Genomic DNA, 14,821 nt, shown 5'->3' on the forward strand with positions numbered 1-14,821 from the left:
GAAAATTTAACCAGCCAGAAACCCATGGTTTGGAAGAGGGCTTTCCTATATTTCAGCTGCAATGACTCACTAGTTTGAAGGCATTCACTCAAACAGCCTGGAAATTTAGGTTCCCTCTTCCCAAGAGGAGATTTAAAACTATATCTCTTTCTGTTTTCCTAGCACAAGTTAGGCATTAGCCAGTGTTCCCTTTTTTGAAGCTGGGCCCTAAAAATCCCAGAGACAGAGATGCATAGGTCCAAGGAGGAACAGAACAAGCTGGACTGTCTGTGGCTCAGTAAGATGGTTGCTGCTGCCCTAGAAAGACCTAAGTTTTTGCTTCAGACACTTCTCTACTGCTCTGATCTTCACCCATTTGAGGCAATGGTCCAGCCTCATAGGAAGAGCTGCAATGTTAGAAATTATAATTTAGAGATGCTCCGTACTACTAAGGAGATTGAAGAATCTGGTAATTTGGAAATGGTCCCTGAGTCAGGGCGTAGCCTGGGGAATCACTCTGTTGTGTCAAAAGTGTGACTAAGAAAGAACTTGGGAAAAAAACCTGAGATTCAAACAAAATAAATTGGAAACTGAAAGCAAGTGGCGCAATGTAACCATATGGAAAGACAAAGGCCTCTGTAAGCATTCTGTATAGAAGACAATTTCTGTCATTTCACAGAACCTGATAAGATAAGCTCAGGTTTACAAAAGCTTATACTCTGCATCTCTGATTTAGTTAGTCTAAAAGGTGCAAATCTATCCTGCACCCTCTCTGTATAGCCATTGTTTAAGTAACAGGACAATAGGCATGGAAGTATTGCAGCCTCCACCTGCCCTTCTGGGTGCCCTGAGATCCTTTGAAGAGTGCTGTAAGGTGTGAGGAGATAAGCCAGGTGTGAGAAAATAAACAGATAAGCACAAACTCTGGCTCCATCCCTGCCTGGCTGTTCCCCTGCACCCGCTGCTCAGCCTCTTTAGGAGGTTAGCACTGTAATAAATAAGTGGGGGGCGTTTAATGGGATGATGCTTGATTTACAAAAGGAGGGGTACTTGAGTCAACTGAGGGGGTGCACTGAGTCTAAAAAAGTTGAGAAACACTGGCTTAGACAGAGGATTATTTATGGCATTGCTGACACTGCGTCACAAGAAAGGTTATTGTATCCCTACAAAAGACTATCCAGATATATAGGGCAGCAGAAGCTGTGAAGTCCCAGGCTGTAGAGCTGAATTCAATAAAAGGAGTCGTTCATGCATTAGGCATGAAAGGAGGTGGCCAGAAAAATCCACCTCACAGGGTAGAATTTTCCATTGGCAGGAAGCCATCTCAGAGGGTGGAATTTTCTGTTGGCGAGAGAGAGAGCGAGTTTTCAGACAGGTATGCAGCAGGTGTGGAAGGCAAAATAGCTCCAACCATGCTATATTTGATAATTCTGTTATAACTGTGGTAAGAAGAACCACTTTAATCACTGCAGATCCAAAACACAAAAACCTCAAGTGCATACAGTGGAACAGGTACCAGAGGAGGAGTTTTATGAGATATGGTAGAACTGAGCAAAACCAATGGGACAGACTAGATTTTGCCAATGGAGGTGCAAGGAACAATGGTTTCATTTAAATTTTTGTACACGCTTGTTTTGTTTTGTTTTTTACACAACATGTAGTTAACTTGTGAGATTCATTGCCACAGGATATGGTGAAGGCAGATAGCATGGCCAAGCTCAAACAGGGACTGGATAAATTCATGGATGATAGATCTATTAATGTCTGTTGAACAGAATGGTTGGACATATTTCCTCTGGCATCTTTAACCCAATAAATGGTGAATGCCAGGCAGGGTATTGAATAGCGAATAGATCACTATAGATATGTCTAGTTCAATGCTTTCTTTGTATAGCATCCACTTCTACCACTGTCAGAGACAAGCCTATTTGATGTACAGAGTCATGGGTGTGAGCCCACAAAGAAACTGCTAGACCCCTTGTAATTAAGAGGAAGTCACTAAGTGTAATTAACAGATTCCAGAGGACAACAAAAATACAAGTAGGGATGGGAGTGGGTCTCAGAGGTTAATAACAAGTGCTCCAAGGGGAGACACCAAGCAGAGCACACCAGCCAGAGCCCAATGGCTCTTAAATGGGTCAGGGAGCTAGCGGACAGTGCCCAGTGCCACTCTGCCTGGACATCTACATGGATGAGGGCAGGACCAACCCACAATTTTTTGGGGCCCCCTGCAAGAAATAGTTTTGGGACCCCCTGACATGAAGAAGCCATCAGCAGTGGTAGGGAGGTGGGGGGTGGTGAGCAACTGAAGAAGCCAGTGGCAGTGGTAGCTGTGGCTGCAGTGGGAGGGGTGGCAAACAGCTAGACATGAAGCTGGCAGTGGCAGGAGGGGACTTAGGACGGGGTGGCAAGCAGCCAGATTCAGGGGTCCCCTTGGCTGCAGGGCCTCCTGCGGCTGCAGGTTTTGCAGGCTAGGATGGGCCAGCCCTGGATGAGTCTGGACACCCTGACTGTGAAGCTTTTCCTGATGTTGAGCCTGAATTAGTCTTCCAGGAGTTTGTGGCCTTTACTTCTGGTTTTCCACTCAGAAAACAATTGTTCACCAAGCCCTTGATGTACTTCCCTAGTGTAGTGGTAAGCTGCTACCAGGTCCCCTCTCAGCCTTCTTTTCCTCAAGATGAAGAGTCCCTGATCCCTCAGCCTTTCCTTGTATGGCTTGTCATGTAAGACTCTGATCATGCAGGTGGCTCTTCTTTGGACTTTCTCAAGCTTGTCCATGTCCTTGTTAAAGTGCAGTGCCCAGAACTGGATGCAGGACTCCAGCTGCAGTCTCACCAGTGCTGAACAGAGCATAAGAATCACCTGCTTGGTTTTGCTGGAGATGCACTGATTGATGCATGCCAGAGTATTACTTGCCCTGCTGGCTACAGCATCGCACTGCCAGCTCATATTCATACTCGTGCTGGCTCATATTCGTTACCCTGCGTGGGGTAGGGGAGGCTGGGGCCAGCCCTTGGGACTGGCCCCAGAAGCCTTACCTGGGGTCCTGGGGACCTCCAGGGGCTGCAGCTGTAGCTGATAACGACAGAGGCAGATGCATTGATAAAAGTAACTACATACACGTATAAACCTATAAGCTTTGTATTGCAAAACAACTATGAGCTATAACCTCTAAAGACTTAAAAAGAGTTACTCTGGCCTCTGTCATCTGACCTTGCCCAGTATCCTGGACTAAATCAGAGTGCAAAGACTCAGTGGTAAGACCAATAGACTGACATGATTTTCTGCATTTGTCTCCATGAACTGATATGCCCTAGTGTAACTGAATGCAGAATCCTGAACACTATTCCCATATATGTGATTAGCTTCTGTACCCTAGAACAAGTTACTTTTTTGTAGTATGGAGTCTCAGAACTGATAAAATTTGTGGCCACAGGTCTTTTGTGAAGCCTAGCTGCTGCTTGTAAAACACTAGGATGAAAGGTGTTGTAGAAGTGCAGTGCATTGTGGGTTAAATGCCACCAATATTCTTGTAGCATAGTAGTGCTCTGCAGAAACCAATGGGTCTGTTTATGGTATACATGCTGTACATATGGAAGAAACTGGTACCAGGTTGGCATATAGAAATAACTTCCCAAGGGCTTGATTCTCCTCTTCCTCCAATTTATACTGACCTACTTATATGGACTCCAGTGCAGCTACTCTCAATTTATACTAGGAATTAGCAAATCAGGCCTTGCTTCTTTCTTTAGACTCTGATAGCAATTAGATTTTACAGGAACAGAAACTTTCAGTACAGTTTTCTAAAAACAAAAATTAAAAAAAAAATTTAGAATAAAACTGCTTGAAGCAGAAAAACGATTGTGAAAAGCAAACTACTCAAGAAATATACTCTGCTTGCCAAAGCTCTTCAGATCTTTTAATGTAGTTGTCTGAAACATGCTTTAGTAGTGCTGAAGGAAATGCTGAATTCAAGTTTCTTGCAACTGACACTAGGTGGAGTAAAAATGAATGAAAGTTTGAAGAGAAACAAAAAAAATTATAAAATTAAGGGAAGAAAAGATTTGGTGTCTTTATCTACTCTTAATGTGTTGATTCTTTAAATGGTTTTTGATAAATGTTACACTTACAGTTCTTGTATGGCTTTGTTGCACTTTGCAGGTCACAGCAAGGATCAAGTGGGAACAGGTATGTTCCACAGAAGGGACAATTTGGGAAGAGCTCAGTCTGATGAAACAGAAATGGTAGGGTAATACGGAGTGTTACAGCACCATGAGTCAGACAGAATCTAGGGGATATTTCTAAGACTGTGCATAGTTTGCTAATAGAAAAAAAGAAAGTTGTAAGACACACAGATACACACACAATAAAAAGGGTGATAGCTACCTTAAGAGCTATAACTGGAGTCTAGAGATCTATGTTCTGTCCCAGAGTCTGCCACAGATTCCCTGAGGCCTTTGCATTGCAGCAACTAGTACCGAGGGGTTCAAGCATAGCCCTCTTGCCTTCCCACTCAAGTGGAGGTGCAGACCCCTTTGAATTGCAAGTGTGGGTATTCACATAGTTTTAACTGATCATAGTCATCTTTTGTGGACCCCTTAGACATGGTCTGTGGACTACCAGGGGATTGCGGACCACAGGTTGAAAACCACAGTTCTAGGACATACCACCTCTTTTTTGTAGATAAATCTTGTGTGGCATAGGGCAAGTCACTGAAGCTTTCTGTGCTTCAGTTTCCCTAGCTGTAAAACCAAGATACAGCACTACTTACCTAATGCACAGGAAAATTCAATTAGTCTATAATAGTGGTGCTCAACTTCTAACCTGCAAGCAAGATCTAGCCCATGCCCCCCCCCCCAGGTCTGGAAATTTGGCAAGATACCCTGTTGAAGCAGCATTCATTGCCATAGCTTTGGGAACTGCAGCAAATAACATTGACACTGCTCCTCTGCTCCCGAATTTCTGGACCTGTGAGGAGCCCCACAAGCTAGATAAGGTGGCCCCATGTGCTGCAGGCTGTTGCACACTAGATCCAGCATGGAGGATCAGGTCAGCATATGCTATGTGTCACCCACAGACTGGCCCCGTTGTGCTGGATCCAGCTCTCAGAGATGGATAGGTTGAGTACCACTGATCTGCGAGGTAAACTGACATAGCTAACTGCCTCTCTCCAGAGAAGTATTGTGAGGCTATTTGTTTCAGTGTTTGTAAGTGCATTCTGATCCCTTGATGAAAGCAGACAGAGAAGCCTAAAATAATTTTATTATGCCATGTCATCCACTGATGTGGATCAGTAACAGATGGGCTATTTAACATGCTAATCATATATTCATAGAATCATAGAAAAGTAGGGCTGGATGGGACCTCTGGAGGTTAACTAGTCCAATGCTCTCCCTATTCAAACCATCCCACACAAATCCCCGTCTAACCTATTACTAAAACTACATAGCCACTCCTGTCATACAAACACAAAACATAGCATCCTAATCTGCCACAGGTAAAGAAGGGGGACTACAGTGGCCAAGGTCCAGCTGCTGAAAAGTTTCTTTAAAATTCACTCAAGAAATCCAAAGAAGAAGGCTGTGCTCCCCAGCCCCCACCCCAGTACAGAAGTTGGCAAAACCCCCACAGTCTGTACCAATCTGATCATGAGGTAAAATTCCTTCCTGATCCTAAATGTGGTCATCAGTCTAAATTTGAGCAAAGGGGCAAGAACCTGTATCCAGAAACCATCATGTTTTAATGGGAGCAGGAGCACTGGCATCCCCCAATCAAAATCCTCAGTGTTGGCTGCAGCCAACACCCAATGCTTCTGAGAAACATGAAGAAAACCCCTGGCATGTGTAGTTACAGGAGGGAAAAAATTCCTTCCAGAGCCCATGTGGCAACCAGTGAAGTCCAGAAGCACGGGAACTACACACAGTATAACATAGGCATATAAAGCATTGGTCATCCCTGACCAATGCTTTACGTAAACTTTCCTTCTGGAAAATTTTGCCTACACATTATTGGTGGATTTTGAATGATCTCTGGAAAAATTAGAATCCACAAAAATTAAGTATAAGAAGTAAACAGCTGACACACACACACATAATCCTACTTTCCTGTGTAACTTAAAAAGATAAGTATGTCTTTATGCTGAAGGCCAACATTATGAAATAAATATGAAGCACAACCTATTTTATAAAGTTAAAATACCATGGGAATCAAAAAGCAGATTTCACCTTTGCATTATTGTTCCAAAAGTGTGTAAAACCAGTGAGAAACAAATCCAGAAGTCCATCTACCTTATCTTTCTTTAAATCCTTCCCATGCTGTAATGCCTATAAAGCACTACCAACTAAAAATGGCTGCAGAGGTGGTGAGCTGCTTATAATGTAATATCTTCCTTCTTATCTGTTAATTTTGTGCACCCCTTTCTCCTCTTCTGTTTGTTTCATACACTACTCAAGCTTTCTTATAAATGAAGCCCTTATGCTGCAAACACTAGCCTTTAGATGAGCTTAAATTTAAGCATATACATAACTGTTTGCAGGATCCTAGACAGTTAACTTTTGGGGGCAGGTCTTTTTTTTCACTCTTTGTGAATACCACAGGTTCTGATCCTGACTAAGATCATTAAGAACAACTACAATACGAAAAATAAAATAATTTAAAATCTAAAAATGTAAGCAAGTGCTGCTATCTTTTATTATCAGAATGCATGTAGGGATCCTGGTCTTTCCTTAGAAATATAAATGTGAAAACCAGAACTGTTTCAGATGCTGGAAATGATCTTTATAATTTTAGGTGCTAAATTGATTAAGGAGTTAATTTCATTTTTGAAAATCAGAACAAAGACCTCTAAAGCAATAAAATCCCACTGAAACAACACTCCCAGCATTTTACATTTTCGAGTGTTCTACAAACATTAGCTAAGCCTCACAACCCCTCCAAAGAAAGGTGATCGGTATTATTATCCCCAACTTGAAGGAGAAACTAAGGTGCAGCAGTAACTTGACATCAGCCCATATATCAAGTCAGTTTCATTAATAAGCTTAAGTTACATGATTTCTTATCTCCCATCCCAACAATGTTTGTGCTCAGTTCTCCGAGCTACATGCACTAAGAAATGCTAGATTTGCCTTTAGTTGACTTCTCCTTGCAGCTGGAAATAGCATTTGCAAGTCAGTTATTTTCACAGCTAAGTCCACAAGTTGGGATATCCATGTCAAAGTTAACTTGATAACAGCAAAAGGAATCAGAACTCGTGGCAGAGGTGATATCTTTTATTAAACCAACTAGATTTTTGCGAAAAAGACCCCTTTAATTGCAAGCTTTCCAGCACAAGCACCTTTCTTCAGGCATAGGGGAAACGTTTGTTCTCCTAGCTTGCAATTAAAGAATTTTTTTTGCAAAAATCTAGTTGGTCTAATAAATGATATCACCTCTACCATGAGTTCTGATTCCTTTTGCCTCTAGACCAATATAGCTGCAACCTGAATACTTAGTAACACCAAGACAGTTTTGAGGAGAGGTCCAGAAAAACAATGGTTACGTGTCAGAAACTTCATGATTGTAGCTGAAGCTCATCAGTTCTTATTAAAATAATGTCATAGATTTCCTGCAATTAAAAAAATATACTTGGCATTCTAAAAATTATTTCTTTAGCTCTAACATTAGGATGTTGCTCTCAATCATTCCAGGGGAAGGGAGAGAAATGAAGTTTCGTTTGTCTGTAACGTTTTTTCTTTTTCAGAGAAGCCACCTTACCGAAAACAGAAAATACAAATGATCTCTAACTGTTTTGAAATGGGGTGCATTCAGGCAGAAAGTCACATACTGCTGTGCCTATTCTATTACTCAATGGAAGGCTTTTGTTCGTGGACTTTTGTTGCTTTCTCATCAGGTACAAATTCAGTTACTTAAAAAATTGGAGGGAGTAACTGATTTCAGGAAAGACTTTGTTGTGTGATCTACTGAAGATCATTTGCACTCAGAAAATGCTGTGCTCGTAAATAGCAGATGTCTAAAGGAAATGTATAATGGAAATACAAGAGATGAACTTTGTTCAAAGCAGCTTTCATATATGGCTGTAATAGGTATAAGATGTATTTGTAAAACAATGAACTAAAGGGTGATCCAAAACTAGAGATGGGCTCAGCTTGCAAAATTCAGATTTCAAGTACAAGTAAGCAAAAAAGTTGAACTTTTCATGTTGACAGCAAACAGAAAAAACAGGAAAAATATAAATCCTGGATGAAACCAAAACAGAAAATTTTCTGGTTTTACAGTGAAACAGACAAAAAGGCAGAATTGTTTTATGCCATGCTGCAACATTTCACTCAATGCAAAAGAAGCTGTTTTGCTTATTCTTTCACGGTTTTTCTTGATTTCTAAGATGAAACATTTAGTTTTGGAAACCTTGAAACAAAATGTTTTGACATTTTAAACCCCACCCCCATTTGCACAGTTCAATCCAAAATCATAAAGAGTCCTCCCTTCCACCAGCTGCCAACACCATTTTTAGCAAATTTATTTTTCATAAAACTTTTTTTCTGGATCGAAGTTCAAGCACTTTAAAGATACTTGACAAGGAAAGAAATCAGAGGTTTGGCTTAAACCTTTGAAAATGCAGGGACCATTTGCAAAATTTTGCTTCAGGTTTAATTTTCAAACAGCAGCCTCATCCTGCAAAAGCTGAGTGTTTAGACGTGAGATCTCAAATTAACTAAGCTATTAGATATTATATAGAAAGGAGTTTATCCATGTTTGTTCTTAAATATATGTGCCACTTGTTATAAACATTGTAATAAAATTTTATTTGAACCATTTGTTGTTTTGCATGAATCCTTTCAGATCTCAGGTATTTCCATTGCCATAACATGCAAGAAAAACTTCTGGTGCTTTATGCTTAAAATAGGATGTATTTTCAATAAAGTATCATTTCCCTGACATTCAGGGAGCACTTGCTAGGACTAGTTCCAACCTAAATGTCCTCCTTTAGTTCTATAGCTGACCCCAAAAACTGATCAGGGCTTTATGGTACGAGATACAGAGGTTAAAGGCATCCACAATTTAAACAATGATGTTGCAATATTTTAGACGAGAGATGTTCAACTTTCTGACCTCATGGGCCAGATGAGTGGCATGAGGTTGGTTTCTGGGTTGGATCCCACATGTGAGGTTGTTCCACAGGCCAGATCCAGCATAGGGCTGGCACATCAGCCTAACCCTATGTGTTTGCATCTGGTCACACACTAGTGCAGTCTACCAGGCAGGGCCATGTCATCTAGCTCTGTGGGGCTCCCCACAGTTCTGGAAACTTGGCAGCAGGGGAGTGACAATTAACACTGACACTGCTTCCCCAGGTGGCAAATGTCTGGATCTGTGGGGAGACCCATGGGTCAGATGACACAGCTCCATACAGCAGAGTAGGGATGCAGCCTGGTGCTTGGGGCAAAGCAGAAGTGGCAACTTCTAATTGCTACAGCAGTTGCAATAATGAATACACAGAGCTGCTTTTTTGTCTACTTCCCTTCCCTGACAAGTAGGCTCCTGGGACGGTTGCTCCTATTCCCTTTCATTTATGCCACTGGCTCCATAGACTCGATCTTGTGGGCTAAAGTTTGAGCACCACTGTTTTAGACCACTGGCATAAAGCACTCCTGTCATTATTGCAAGACATACTGGGTTATTTTTTATTGTAATATTCAGTCAGAAGCTCCAATCTGAATACCATAAGCTGTAAGTAAATTGGCTATAGCCATGCGTTTAAACTTTTTAGAAGCTCTACAACGTCTACAAACAAATGGGTTTTGTAGTCTCATAACTTAATCCTAGGCTTGACTGATACGTCTGACCTCTGAACCAACTTCTGTTTTCACCAGTGTTGATCAGGCATAGAATGGGTGTTGAATGGGATGGGTATATCCAGCTTGCCATTTGCCCATACAGCTTGATGCTTTTCTCTTAAAGAAAATGTGGAACCTCTGTGCTTAGATGTTTATATCTAACCTGCTCTCAAACACTTGCCTGTGATTTATACAGGGATGACTATCCTGTCTTGAGGGGGCCAGGCTAGGTGACCTCTTGAGGTCGCTTCCAGACGTAATTTTCTATGATTTCTATTATTTGGTTGAGAATAAATGGAGGTTTTCTAGTTCTACACAAATACAATAGAGCAGAAGATTGTTGTTTTACTCAGCAGAGTATTTGCTGGTAAGAATTAGATTGAATCCTAAATGGAGAGCTCTGCACCTCAAGTTATGGAAAGGAGGTTTGAAAAATCATAGATAATAAGCCCCCTATGCAGTAATTAATGTAAGTCCCCACTGATCATGTACTAGTAGGTAATTGTTGATACTTCTGGATCATGTTGTATGAGTGAAAGATTCCCAGGACTATTGATACATACACCTAGGCAAGAGTATAGAGGAGTGGAGGCTGCCCAAACCTCCCAACCCCTTTAGACCATTGATTCATAGATTGTAATCAGAAGGGACCCAATGGATCATCATGTCCGACCCCCTGTCCCTGGCAGGAAAAAGGACCAAGGTCAGACAACCCCAGGCAGGTGATTGTCAAGCCTCATCGTGAAGACTTCCAAGTTGGATGACAGCACCACCTCTCTTAGAAGCCCATTCCAGACTCTGGCCACCCTTATTGTAAGAAAACGTCTTCCTAATGTCTAACCTAAATTTACTCTCCATTAGTTTGCACCCATTATTCCTAGTTACTCCCTGAGGCGCTCTGGTAAACAGCGCATCCCCAATTCCCTGCTGTCTTCCCCTGATAAATTTATAGGCAGCCACAAGGTCACCCCTCAGCTGTCTTTTATATAGGCTGAAGAGATCCAGATTGCTCAACCTCTCCTCATAGGGTCTTTCACAAAAACCACTAATCTTGTGGGTGGCCCTCCTCTGAACCCTTTCCAGATCCTCTGTGTCCCTCTTGAAGTGCAGCGCCCAGAACTGGACACAGTACTCTAACTGTGGCCTGACTAGTGCTGCATAGAGGGGGAGCATCACCTCCCTCGATCTGTTGGTCATGCATGTGGTAATACACAACAAGGTGCGATTGGCTTTGTTGATGGCCTCGTTGCACTGACGGCTCATGTTCATCTTGGAGTCAACTATGACTCCAAGATCTCTCTCAGTCTCTGAGCTGCTGAGGAGGACATCCCCCAACCTGTAGGTGTGCTGGGGATTCCTCCTTCCTAGGTGGAGTACCTTACATTTTTCTTTGTTGAATTGCATTCTATTACTTTCTGCCCATTGATCTAACCTGTCCAGGTCGGCCTGTAACTGCTCCCTGCCCTCTGGTGTATTAACTTTGCCCCATAATTTGGTATCATCTGCAAACTTGGAGAGGGTGCTCAACACACCCTCGTCCAAATCACTGATGAAGATATTAAATAATACCGGCCCAAGGACTGAACCCTGTGGGACCCCACTGCCCACCTCCTTCCAGGCTGAAATCCACCACCACTCTCTGGGTGCAGTCCCTAAGCCAGTTAGCCACCCACCTGACTGTGTAGGCATCCACTCCACAGCTTTCTAGCTTCCCTATAAGAATAGAATGCGGAACTGTGTCAAAGGTCTTCCTAAAATCCAGGTAGATGACATCAGCCTCTGCGCCTGTGTCAAGGCTGTGTGTGACCTGATCATAAAAGGCTATAAGGTTTGTCAGGCAGGCTCTACCTTCAAGGAACCCATGCTGCTGGGCTTTCACAAATACATTCTTTGATGATTTTTTCTAGTATTTTCCCAGGAATAGAGGTAAGACTGATTGGCCTAAAGTCACCCGGCTCCTCCCTTCTCCCCTTCTTAAAAATGGGCACCATGTTGGCCTCTTTCCAGTCTTCAGAGACCTGTCTGGAGCACCATGAGAGTTCAAACAGCTGTTCCAGCAGCTCAGCAATGACACTGGCCAATTCCTTCAGCACCCGTGGATGGAGGTCATCCGGGCTGGCTGACTTATACCCATCCAGCCCTTCCAAGTGCTCTTTAACTAAGTCAGCACTAACCTTTGGCGATCTGGTGCCTTTTGGACATCTGTCTATGTTCAAGTTGGAGGAATTGTCTTGGTCAGTATTAAGGAAAACTGAAGCGAAGAACTCATTGAAGAGCTCTGCCTTTTTGTCTGCATCAACCACCAACTGACCTGATTTGTCCTGCAGGGGCCCTATGCTACTCTGCACCTTCTTTTTGCTCGCTATGTATCTATAGAAGGACTTTTTATTGTCCTTGATTGTTGTAGCCAACCTAAGCTCCAGTCCTGCCTTGGCCTGCCTGACTCCCTGCAATAGCGCGCCAGGGTGGTGTATGCCTCCTTGATGACTGCCCCCTACTTCCACTGCCTATATAACTCTTTCTTTGCCCCCAGTCTTTTCTGAAGCTCCCTGTTCAGCCAAGGGGGCTTTTTTATCCCCTTAGCCCCTTTCCTGTGGAAGGGGATAGATTCCATTTGTGCTACAAGGATCACTCCCTTGAGAAACTTCCAACCTTCTTGGACCCCCATTAGCCCAAAGCTCTTGAGTTCGGCCACCTCACTAACTCGGTTCCTAAGTTTAGTAAAGTTGGCCCTTCTGAAGTCTAAAACTCTAGCATTGCTGGATATTATTGTCACCCTTCACTGGATAGTGAACTCTACCAAGTGGTGGTCACTATCACCCAGGTTACTGTGTACCTGCAGGTCCCCCACGAGATCATCCATTTTTTGCTAGGACCAGGTCTAGCAGGGTGCTACCCCTGGTGGGACTGGACACCATCTGGGTTAGGTGGAGTTCCTGCACACAGTGTAAGAACCTCCTTGAGCAGCTTGTTTTGGCTGCCTGTTCTTCCCAGCTGATATCCGAGTAATTTAGGTCCCCTATGACCACTGCCTCCCTTGACAGTATAGCATCTGAAAGCTGCTTGGAGAATATTTCATCTAGCTCATCATCCTGGTGAGGAGGGCTGTAGTAAACCCCCACTACTAAGTCCTTCTCCTCTGGTCCCCCCTGGACCCACAGTGTTTCAGTATTCCCCTCCTCCACTCCTGCGCTGATGACAGAAGATGTGTAGTGCTCCTTAACATAGAGATCTACACCCCCGCCTTTTCTCCCCACTCTGTCTCATCTATATAACCTGTACCCCTCAATGTTTACCGCCCAGTCATTCATAGAATCCCACTATGTTTCAGTTAAGCCAACTAGGTCATACTGCATGCTAGCAAGTAGGAGTGTGAGTTCCTCCTGCTTGTTCCCCATACTCCTTGCATTTGTGTAAAGACATTTTAGCCCCACAGTGGGTGCTCTTGGTGTCCCTTTGCCTTGATGACATGTGTTCCCCTTAGTGCTTACCTGGTTAGGTCCAGTGCCTTGTTTGTGGCTTTCCAACCCTGGATTCACATCAACCACCGGTTCCCCGTGGACAGAATCCAAAGGCCAGAATGAACCCTGATGTTCAGTACCTCAATGACTGTTATGATATGCATATCCAGAAACTGAATCTGGGTCCCCTGTGTGGCATACAAGGATTCTACCGCTAACCCACAACAGTGAGTCAACTGAATGTGTACTTTAAGTAAAAGATTAATAATTTTATTGTATCAGGGCCTTAAGGATTAACACATGCTCAATGCTTTGGCATGTCATAATTGTATAGCTACAATGTCAATGTTTTGTCCCCATGAAGGAAAAGTGTGTTTCCAATATGTAAAATGATTTCTTTTAATAGAATTCATTCTATGCTCAGCAAACTGATAGGGTTCCAAATGTGTTAGTGGAACTAGTCACCATGGAACTCTCTAATTTGTCTTGACTGCATTATCCCTTATTCTGAGCAATGAAATATAGGTGCATTTCAAAGCAAAGTGCTATATTAGAATAATTTGCCTCGATTCCCAAGGTGTCTCTTATCCAATTCGATAACACTGCAGTTCATTAGCAGCATTTGCTAACAGATAACCTAAAGCAGTAATGTGATACTTGTAAGTAATTTTGTGTGTAAGAGAGAATAAACCATCGCATAGGGTATCTGTTAATTGATCTGCTTCCTTTAGCATCATTTTAATTAAAACTTCTGGTTTGGAAGAGGAGAGAGAATGTGGTCATGAAGGGAAGCTGTATCTTTATGAGCAACTATTTCATTCATACCACATCAGAACCACATAGGAAATAGAGATGAATATAATAGGACAAAGGAAGTCAGTGAGGACAGGGGAATTAGGTTTAGCAATATAAATCAAGCAAATTTAGAGGACTGAAGAACAACACTAGATGACAAGGAGTTAGGAATGAAAAAACATTATGACTAAGACTTGCAAAAGCCTTAAGCATGGTATAAGTGCTTTATCTAGACAGGCCCAGAGAATGGTATGTGTAACACCAGGTCTGATCTTGTCCAAATGAAATTGATAGGGAGTTCAGGACCTCTGCTCCCTTGTACATCCACTGCTCTGTCACAGTCAGAAAGGAATGATGGATAAAGAGTTTGATTCCATGTATTATGTATAAAAGATATATAACATCTTTGCCCTCTCCAATTCAACCTGTTGAAGATAAGCAAAGTAAGTGTAGATTGGAAATCCAGAAAAACTTTGTTGTTAGAATAGTGAGGCATTTGAACAGACTGCCTAGGGAAGTTATAGACTGTCCATCACAGGAGGTGTTCAAGAAGAGGTTGAGCAGGCACTAGTCAGGAATGATCTAGGTGTAGCAATGCCTGGGTTCTACTGTGGGTGTTCCCCATGCTTCTGGGTTACCTGGTTGCTCCTACATCCCCACTCTCCTCCTTTCTGCTACATGTGTTAGGGTAATTTTACCTCTTCCTCAGAGGCATTGGGTGTTGGTTACAGCCAAGGCTAAGGACTTTGACTC

The 14,821-nt window shown here is 42.7% G+C and overlaps 1 protein-coding gene across 4 annotated transcripts in view; it reads left to right on the top strand.

Moving 5' to 3' along the window:
* Window positions 1–8,792, top strand: part of CUNH10orf128 (chromosome unknown C10orf128 homolog) — a 39,640-nt gene extending 30,848 nt beyond the window's left edge. For 2 of the 4 annotated variants that reach the window (XM_019555646.1, XM_019555647.1), the window contains 2 exons: window positions 4,141–4,167; window positions 7,718–8,792. In XM_019555646.1, the coding sequence (XP_019411191.1) occupies window positions 4,141–4,167; window positions 7,718–7,760 (70 nt within the window). In that variant the 3' untranslated portion in view covers window positions 7,761–8,792. Of the gene's footprint in view, window positions 1–4,140; window positions 4,508–7,717 lie in introns of those variants that run through there. The other 2 variants (XM_019555649.1, XM_019555648.1) reach the window with 2 other exon arrangements.
* The last annotated feature ends 6,029 nt before the right edge of the window (window positions 8,793–14,821 follow it).

This window comes from Crocodylus porosus, unplaced genomic scaffold (assembly GCF_001723895.1).
Source record: "Crocodylus porosus isolate Cpor-Errol unplaced genomic scaffold, CroPor_comp1, whole genome shotgun sequence".
NCBI lineage: Eukaryota > Metazoa > Chordata > Crocodylia > Crocodylidae > Crocodylus > Crocodylus porosus.